Source organism: Papaver somniferum, chromosome 4 (assembly GCF_003573695.1).
Source record: "Papaver somniferum cultivar HN1 chromosome 4, ASM357369v1, whole genome shotgun sequence".
Taxonomy (NCBI): domain Eukaryota; kingdom Viridiplantae; phylum Streptophyta; class Magnoliopsida; order Ranunculales; family Papaveraceae; genus Papaver; species Papaver somniferum.
In genome coordinates, this window is record NC_039361.1 from 560,879 (window position 1) to 570,771 (window position 9,893).

Here is a 9,893-nt window from a genome sequence, read left to right on the forward strand (position 1 = left end):
CTTGAACTTATCTATCACTCAAAAGTCTATCTATTCTATCTCCTACTTCTTATGAGACAAAAAGTCGTATCCTATATAGACTGGATCATACACATTTGACATTTCGAGCTGAGTATTCACTAATTATCTTTTTCTTGAAATCGTGTGTTGGTAAAGCGTTTCTCTTTGATCAAGTTTATCTTCACCTAGTGACGAAAGTCATCAAAAGTTTCAATTACTTTGAGAATTGCTCTGACGTGAAACGGTCTTTGAATAACGGCTATATAACGTCCTCTGAGAATGTCTCAATGATTGGAATGAGAGTTTAGATTACATAATCATGTATTCCTTAATCCGATGTTTTCGAACTTTGTTGATTGAGAGAAACCGGAGGAATTGGCTTCGCCAAGTACGCAAACTCAGTCCGCAAACTGACGGAAGTTCTCTTGCCGAGAATTTCTATTGGGATTTTCCAAAAACTTGTTTGCGTGTTTAGTCTGCGAACTGGCGGAAGTCTCTTTGCCGAGATTTTCTGCTGAGTTTGGAAAACTCTGCCGGTTGCCTTAAGTCCGCGAACTTGTTTGTGAGCTTAAGTGGTTATGATCTAAAGATGTGCTCTGAACATGAAACTTAAATTACTAACGAATGCTTTATGCAAACCGTGGCCATAAAGTTCATGAGCCGATTCATCGAATCGAATCATCTTTGTTTCAATTGTGTCTTGTGTAGTTACATAATATCTCATAGCAATTGAACAACTCTCTAACTAGTTCATTTGAGTCAATTGAACTAGTTATGGTGAAGAAGAACTAGGGTTAATATGAATTGCTCATATGGTTAACCTTTTGGGTTACTATGTTGAACCAACATACACGTACACGTTTGGGCATGGTTTTCACAAACCCAGTAAACGTCTACCCAAGTGTGTGTGACAAGCTAAGTTTTCGATCTAACGGTTGAGAAATATTAGCTTGAATCTAAATCAGGTTTTCATCTAACGGTGAATATGGATTGCTTTGTAACTAAGGCAAAACCCTGATTTGAAGGCTATATAAAGGAGACATCTAGCATTGTGCAAAACTAATCCCCACACGTCTGTGTGATACTAGTGCGCTCGCTAGAGTCGATTCTCCTTTAACCTTTGGTTTTCTTCTCTAAAACCAGGTTAAAGACTTAAAGACTTCATTGGGATTGTGAAGCCAGACCGATGCTACTTTTATCGTAGTTGTGTGATCCGATCTTGCATCTTATATCGTACGAGTACAATCTATTGATTGGCTTGAGATCGTGAGAGTTCTCCGATAGGCAAGATAAAGAAGTCACTAACATCTTCGTCTCACTGTTTGTGATTCCTCGACAAACCGCTTGTGTAGTCAAGAAGGATTGTTGAAAGGTGATTGATTAGTCTAGGCTGTTCTTCGGGAATATAAGACCGGATTATCAATTGATTCATGTTCACCTTGATTTTATATCTTAAGACGGAACAAAACCTAGGGGTTTTCTGTGGGAGACAGATTTATCCTTTGATAGGCTTTTCTATGTGAGACAGATTTGTTTATTATCAAGTCTGCGATTTTGGGTTGCAGCAACTCTTAATTGTGGGTGAGATCAGCTAAGGGAATCAAGTGCGCAGTATCCTGCTGGGATCAGAGGCGTAGGAGTACAACTGTACCTTGAATCGGTGGGAGACTGATTGGGGTTCAACTATAGTCCAGTCCGAAGTTAGCTTGGACTAGGCTAGTGTCTGTAGCGGCTTAATACAGTGTGTATTCAGTCTGGACTAGGTCCCGGGGTTTTTCTGCATTTGCGGTTTCCTCGTTAATAAAACTTCTGGTGTCTGTGTTAATTCTTTTCCGCATTATATTTTTTATATAATTGAAATAATATAATTTGTGCGTTAAGATCATCAATTGGAAATCCAACATTTGGTTGTTGATTGATATTGATTGAACCTTGGATATTGGTCTTTGGTACCGTCCAAGTTATTCCTTGTGTTTGATTAAAGACTCGCTATTGTTTTAGCTTGAGTAAATCAAAACAAGTGAGAGATATTGACTCCTTGAGATACTTTAATCTAGATTGAGTCTGACTGTCTAGTTGATTCTCTAGCAAAGTATTTTGGAGTTTGTCCATACAGATTTCTAATCGAATTATTGGGTGGTGTTGTTAGACCCCCGCTTTTTCACATCCTGAACCTATGTCAGTTTTTTGCGATAGCAAAGTCACATCCTGACAATCTTGTTTTTCATGAACGATTGAAACATATCGAGCTTGATTGTCATTTCGTTCCTGAGAAAATTCAATCCAAACTGCTCTCTCCTGATTTTGTTCGCTCCAACGATCAAGTAGCAGACATTTTTACCAAGCCCCTTGGGGTTGAAACTTTCAGTCGTCTACTAGCCAAGTTAGGTGTGCTTGAGATTCCTCAACCGATTCCAACTTGAGGGGAGTATTAAGTCTCCTACACACGACATGCACAAGCAAGGCTATACATATACACACGCAGGACACAAGAAAGCACAAGCTGTCACAACATACAAGAATGCTAGCGGTACTAACACACAAAATATCAACCCTATTTTTTGGTATGAAGATATATCAAGAAAATATTGTAATGCTTAGGAAACTCCTGGTCTATTTAGGATTTAGATGTCGAGATTATTCTTGTATATAATTAGAGATAAATTCTTTCCTTGTATAGTTTCATTCTCCTTTATTACCGTTGTAAACAACTATATAAATGTATGTATAGGCAGTAGCCAAACTATCCAAGTAATAACATTACCATTACCATTACCATTTCTCTTTAAAAGTATATGTGAATTACTTCAAAATGAATTTTTTTTCTGTGTTACTTAATTTATTTTCTAGTAAGTGGGAAGTAAGGGGCGACGACACATGCCCGAATTTTATGTTATGTTAGACGGCTCTCTTCAATATGTTGAGAATTGAATAAGAGCCGACCTATTTTGGATGAAATTTTTAATATTAGAAAAAAATTAGGAAGATATTTAAGCATACCTTGCCGATTTTGATACTTAAACGATCATTATGAAAATTTGAAGAACCGGAATCAATTAGGTTTTACTTTTGACCTAGTTGATTCCGGTACTTCAAAAGTGAAATTAGGTTTAGATGGTTAGGCTTCATCAAAAACATAGCTAAACATCATGCATAATAGGTTTATAATCAAAACCCATCTGGTGTGGTTTTAAAAAGATTTGTCATTTCTGCCCGTATAATCGCCTAGGTTATCGTCTCTAAGATAGATATTATCATAACCTCATTTTGTCTCATTAGAGCAAGTCTTATGGCAGAATTCAAGCTTAGAAAAAGTTTGACATGTCAAGTGTGATGGGTTTCAAGTTGGGGTCTTCTAAACTGTTTCCAAGGCATGTTCCAGGACTTCATGGAAATGGAAGATAACTTGAAATCTAAATGATAAAGGAAATCCGAATGGGCTCAGCGGAGATCGAAATACCGTTCATTCTATCAAAAAAATTCCATTTGGATTACCACAAAACATTAATCGGATTGCCTCTCAATATAAATCGTCGATGTAAAATAATTCAAAATCGATCCAAAGGCTTAGAGTGATTGGAATCCGATTGGTTTTAACCAATGTCAAGGAATATCTGTCCAATTCACGCCCAGCGTTATTGCTTTCTCGCTTTGGAAGTTTCATCTTTAGACTTTTATTTCCATGATCTATTTCAAATTGCGAGGTGGCATGGAACTGGGAAGATGTAATTCTTCCATAAGTCCCTAAGAGCTTCTCCAGTGGAATGTGTGTGAGGAAAAAAATCTTCATCCACGTAGGATATACTTTCATTTTCCCTAAAATATGTCTCCAATCCTAACCTCTTTAACTAACATGTAGATGACATGGCATGTTTTTATAGAGACATCCTCTTCCTCAACCTCTTGTTTCAGAGGTTCACCAAGAGGACGTTTATCCATCCTAATCAGCATTTTTCAATTAAAATTTATTAAATCAAAATTAAGATTATACCAAATCTAACATCCATCGTTTCCATGATTTGTTTTCTTCCATCCTATCTTCCCTCTTTTGTTTCTTTACATTGATACAACGAGATCTATAACTTTGATTTGTAACTATTTAATTAATTACCAGACAAAGAAAGAAAAAGGTGATACAGTTGTTGTCTTGTTGATCTGGCTTCAGAAGTTGTTCATATATATACATAAGCAGGTGACGTCAAGTGTTCGCAAGGGGGAAAATTGGGTATTAATATCCATCCATTGGAATAACAAATCGTTCTTGGTGATCACTGCCATGGAAATGGAGTTCAGAAAATAATCGATGGCGTCGGTGTGATCACTGTCATAGAATTGAAGTTCAAAAAAGAAGAGTGACTTTGTGTAATATTTTCTAATAAGACCAAATCAAATAAAATCTTAAACCACAAGATAACTAGGCAGGGAAAGAGGTTAATAAATAGACGGGTTGGAGAAAGAATTTTTATTCCCCTTATATTTAGGAAAATCAATTGCCATATAAGATAAAAGATGTATTCCCATAGTGTCAGCTATGAAACTGACCACATTATCATCCGACAAGCTCTAAAAACTTTGAGCAACCTCTGGACCAACTCACTTTGTATTTACAAATATCCACATGGGCCCAGAAAATGTTACTCACTGAAGACATTTGAATGTAAATAAGGCCCACTATAGTGAACAGGCAAATTATCGCCTACCGGAACTCTCTGACTTGTATATTGTGAAGTATGTAAGCTTGATTGTGATTCCATATCACTTGCTTTATATAATCCCCTTCGATTCCAGAATATGCGAGGTATCGTATTGACCTCTTCTGAGTATCCAATAGCTAGTCGGTTAATATCCGTGCAGGTCTCCAAATATTAGGTGTGTTCACTTTGATGTACATGTTGTTTTCTTAAGTTTGTATATCATGCTTGATCCAACTTGATCCAAAAAAACCCTTATTCAAAGTTTAGTTTGTGGAATGTTGACTTCATTTATCTGAGGTAAAATCATTGTGAGAAGGTTGCCTAAACGTGAAAGGGACTTCATTCATTGACCAAGACTATTTTGCTTTCAAAATTTGGAACATATTGAGAGACAAGATCAAGTCCATGTTATGTACAATACTTTATTGAACTAAACAGGCTACAAGCAAGAAAAGGATTACTTCAAACCAGGACATAGAAGTTGATAGGAAGTTTCATTTCACCAATGGTCAACTTTCTGTGATCTCCTCTATATCAAGAGACCAACTCTTGAAGCTCAGCAGAAGCAATTAATTAAGAAGAGTCATGTATGTTACGAGGCCTCTTTGGTTGTGTAAGAAAAAAGCTAGTACTCTTTCAGACACTTCAACTCAAGAAAATCCGAATTCAGGTTGTCTTGTGGTTTCATCAAATCATGAAGAATTAGAGAAAGTTATCGAAATATGTCCGGGGAATACCCGCAAGGCTAACCAACATGACAAGCTTCCTTTTATTCAAAATTATTTTACGGATATCGTTTATTCTGGGGGAGATTATGATGATTTTGGTGGTCCAGTCAAAAGCCATATTGTTGTGTGGTTCATACCTGTTGTTGATCAACCTCCGTTTTCGAATCGATATTATGCCATAGTTCCTTCCGGAAAATACAAAGGGTAAGCATGATATCATTCATTATCTTGCGTTTTACATATTTAAAATTTGAATTTATGTTTTACATATTTAAATTTCATTTCACATTTTTGGTTTTAGTATCTAGTAGTTGATTGCTCACAAATGGAGAGCTTTGAAATATAAGTTGCAATTGACTTTGGTTACAGGCAAGCATGGACATGTGCTAGAAAGGAGGAAATGGCCACTACTTGGTTCGGTAAGCGTAAGAGCCCTACCGTGCCTAGTGTTTTAGATCACAGAAACATATACCAACAAATGAAAATCGAATACAAAAATGGTGGTTTTGTTGCCAAATCCGTTGCGCCTGATGGGGTTCCCCCTTCATTTCTAAGAAAACCAGTATGGAATGTCTTCTACAACAATTCCGATAATTTGAACTTTTATGGCGAAGCTTCGGGTCTTAATACGTCTCAACGTCTGCACTTGCCGAACCTTAATGATAAAAATATGGATGTTGGGAAATGGTATTGTCCTAGCCTGTTCATAAGAGAGGGAAATTCGAATGACCATGGTGTTATTCCCTCCTCGTTCTATGATATGAGTTTGGAGCAATACTGGGAAGAAATTTATCAATCTGAATACAACAACGACGCTTCACAAGGCCATGGCAATAAGAACACTGTGGTTGTGAGTCAAGTTGTAGAAAAACAATCGTTTATGTTGTTTGGGGAGAAAGCTGCGGAAGACGAAACAAATGGTGGAGTTGGAAGTGGTGATGATGCTGATAAGTTTGTATGGTTTGGAAATGCTGAAGGAAAAAGTGTCGGGTTGAGTGTGGAGGTGATTGCAAAAATGAAACGCATTCAAGAATTAGGAGGATGGAGTGGAGACGGAGATAGCGCAGCAAGAGTTACGAAAGTGGAGAAGTTCGACGGTGGAGAAGGAAGCCGCGGATGGAAAAGATTTGGTTGTTTCGTGTTGGTGGAAAGGTTTGCACTGCGAAGAATGGATGGAACACTGGTTTTAACTTGTGACTATAAACACCTTAACCGAATTCAGTGCAAATGGGAATTGAATGAATGAATTTGCTCCAGAAATTAAGAGCGCACTGCCCACCATTCAGGAGTCTTCAGGTGGGATCTCGACTTGCTGATCTTGTTGGAACCAAAAAAATTTGTGCAACTTCTTTAATAAATTGTGTGTATTTCTAAGTAAGAGTGCATTTATTTTTGATTTGTTTGGGGATGTCTATTGCTTCGTAATATTAAAATATAGATGACATGATAAGTACCAAATGAACTCTAATCATGTAAAATTGTGTAGAAGGATGACACGAACATGAATTCACCTACAACTTGATCAAATTGCCCTACAATGACAATGACATGATAAGTGTGAAGGATAATAGTCCCACACTGTTAATATCCCCTTAATAACTTAAAATATAATATGAAAGGACCAATCCACTGATTGCGAATTGGTTTTGAATTGGATGCCGGCAAACTTTAATTTGGTATCAGAACTAGGCCCGTATATGAATAAACCCAACAAGACTACACGTGAGGAGGCGTGTGAAAAATAATAGTCCCACACTGTTAATACCCGTTTAATGACCACTTCACTCGTTGCCAATTGATTACTTTAATTATAAGTACCAAATGCAGTACCCTACTGTTTTGACTCACCAACCGCACCCCTCTCACTAGACCCAACCACTAACAAATACAATATGCACAATATATCATTTTTATTCTTCACATTTTCGAGCCAATACATTTCTTTCAATTTTTTTGCCAAATTAGGTAATGGTTTCATATCACACTTTGGTGTCTTTGCAGGATATACACCAAAGGTACAAAAAAATGTACTTGAGTAGCTTCAAAGCACTAGTTATCGAGATCATTATACCTTATAATAATGTATGTGTACAACTATTTATAGTGCTGTAGCTCCATGCATCACTCATATCAAACCCCAATTGTTACAACTTTCTAGCTAGTTCTTTCATATCCATCTTTACCGTTCAGCTTCATTACTCATTGAGCATCAAGATTCAAGAAGTAATGGGTTATTCATCTACAACAACCGTTTTTCTTTTGTGGATCGTGATTCCAATATCGACTGCAGTTCTCGATAGTCATTACTATGACCAAACATGTCCACAAGCTGAACATATCATAGCGGACACAATCCGTAACGCGTCATTGTATGATTCCAAGGTTCCTGCTCGGCTTCTTCGTATGTTCTTCCATGACTGCTTCGTTAGGGTATGTATATATGATGAACACCTTTGTTTCATTTCCTCCTATGTATATTCATTCACCTTCACGTATTTCTTTTTATCTTTTCATTTTGATTTTGTGGTACGTTGCCTTATGTGTGCTAGGGATGTGACGCATCAATTCTTTTGGAATCGACTCCTGGAAACAAAGCTGAGAAAGATGGTCCACCAAACATCTCAATACGGTCATTTTACGTAATTGAGCAGGCCAAAGCTAAGCTAGAAAAAGCTTGTCCAAGAACTGTTTCTTGTGCTGATATCATTGCCATTGCTGCAAGAGATGTAGTAACTCAGGTATGTACAATCTCCGAGTGTGTTATTGAACTTATCTTTTTCTTTGTTGGTTCATTTTTACAGATGGTATTCCGAATTGACGCTTGAGATTTCGATTTGCCAAATCATGGTATCCTTTTTTTTTTTTTTTTTTTTTGAAGTCAGGAGGTCCACGATGGGAAGTTCTGAAAGGAAGAAAAGATGGAAAAATTTCCAAGGCATCAGAAACTACCGCAAATTTACCAGCTCCATCTTTCAACATAACACAACTTATTCAAAGCTTTGCCAAAAGAGGACTAGAAATCAAGGACTTGGTTGCTTTATCAGGTGGACATACTTTAGGTTTCTCGCATTGCTCTTCATTTCAATCTCGACTACGTAGTTTCACTTCCACGCTCGACTTAGATCCTACACTGAACGCCATATTTGCTGAGAGCCTAAGGCAAAAATGTCCACAACATAATAGGAGTCCAAGTGCAGGAACATTTTTGGACACTACTTCATCGAAATTTGACAATGATTACTACAAGCAAATTGTGTCTGGAAAGGGTGTGTTCGGATCGGATCAAGCATTGCTTAACGATTATAGGACAAAGTGGATTGTTGAATCTTTTGCTAGAGATGAATGGTTCTTCTTCAAAGAATTTGCTGGTTCAATGGTTAAACTTGGTAATGTTGGTGTTAAGAGTCTTGGTGATGGAGAAGTTAGGATGAAATGCAGTGTTGTTAACTCCTCGTAATTGAGTGATTTAGTTCTTGTGATGTTTTTGTTTCCCAAAATAAGTGAAGTATGTAATAATTGTATTATTTTGATTTGATTTCAAATTTTCAATAATAAAGATTGAGAGAGTTCTTTTCGTTCGTCTCCTCTCCCTTGACAAAAAGATCTCCACTCGATACGAAGCATAACTACTAAATCTTTGTGGCTTGGGCTGTAGGGCATACCAGGAAATGTTTGTTTCGTGTTGAGTGAAGCCTATTTTGTCTTCGCCAAAGCCATCTTCTTATACGAGACCTTTTTTTTTTCTTGGGCTGCTCGCATTTTAGGAGGACTGCTCTGAAATTAGGCCATGTTGGCGCTGGACTCTGTGTTTATTTACCTTACGGTAGGTCAAAAATGCAAGATATCAAAGTCATTCTATAACATTATTGTTTGTACCATGAGTAAAAATGCTACATATTAGACCAGATTGCTACTTGAACCACCATTTGGGTTTTCGTTCAAGTCTGTTATTCAGCCAACTAACTCAGTATACAGGATAACCGAATCTGTTGGCCGGTCAATGGTGTTAGCGCATTGCTCGGTTGAATTTGCATGCGTTGCTATCTCAAGCATGTTTGTCAATGTTAGTGATCAAAACTATGAGTCTTGATTTCTAGCCTATTTAGATGTCTCGGAACTAGGACATAGATTGTGTAGTTGAGCTTTACACTTCACGACGTTCATCTCTTGAAGACGAAGAACTACTAAGGGGAGCTTGTGGAACTTCATCGACAAAAGGTGTGTGGAGACTGAAACTTATCTATCACTTGGAAAGTCTATTTTTACTCTATCTCTTATATTGAGACATATGTCGTGTTATGATATAGTTTTCTATTATACACATTCGAGATTTCGAGGTGAGTTTATCTCCCTTATATATTTCTCGGAATATGTGTTGGCAAGCTTTCGCTTCGGCCGAACTCATCTTACATTCGTGACGAAAGTCCGAATAAGACCATATGAAAATTGTCCAGTCACAGCTTATATGGTT

The 9,893-nt window shown here is 37.3% G+C and overlaps 2 protein-coding genes across 2 annotated transcripts; both read left to right on the forward strand.

The window, feature by feature from the left end:
- The first annotated feature begins 5,180 nt into the window (after positions 1-5,180).
- Positions 5,181-6,862, forward strand: LOC113273401. The gene is made up of 2 exons (XM_026523130.1): positions 5,181-5,626; positions 5,792-6,862. Exons 1-2 carry the CDS (start codon positions 5,280-5,282, stop codon positions 6,666-6,668), a joined length of 1,224 nt encoding a protein of 407 aa, XP_026378915.1. The 5' UTR covers positions 5,181-5,279; the 3' UTR covers positions 6,669-6,862.
- Positions 6,863-7,568: 706 nt separating this feature from the next.
- LOC113273402 (peroxidase 66-like) lies at positions 7,569-8,984 on the forward strand. Its single transcript, XM_026523131.1, has 3 exons — positions 7,569-7,852; positions 7,972-8,160; positions 8,301-8,984. Exons 1-3 carry the CDS (start codon positions 7,649-7,651, stop codon positions 8,877-8,879), a joined length of 972 nt encoding a protein of 323 aa, XP_026378916.1. The 5' UTR covers positions 7,569-7,648; the 3' UTR covers positions 8,880-8,984.
- The last annotated feature ends 909 nt before the right edge of the window (positions 8,985-9,893 follow it).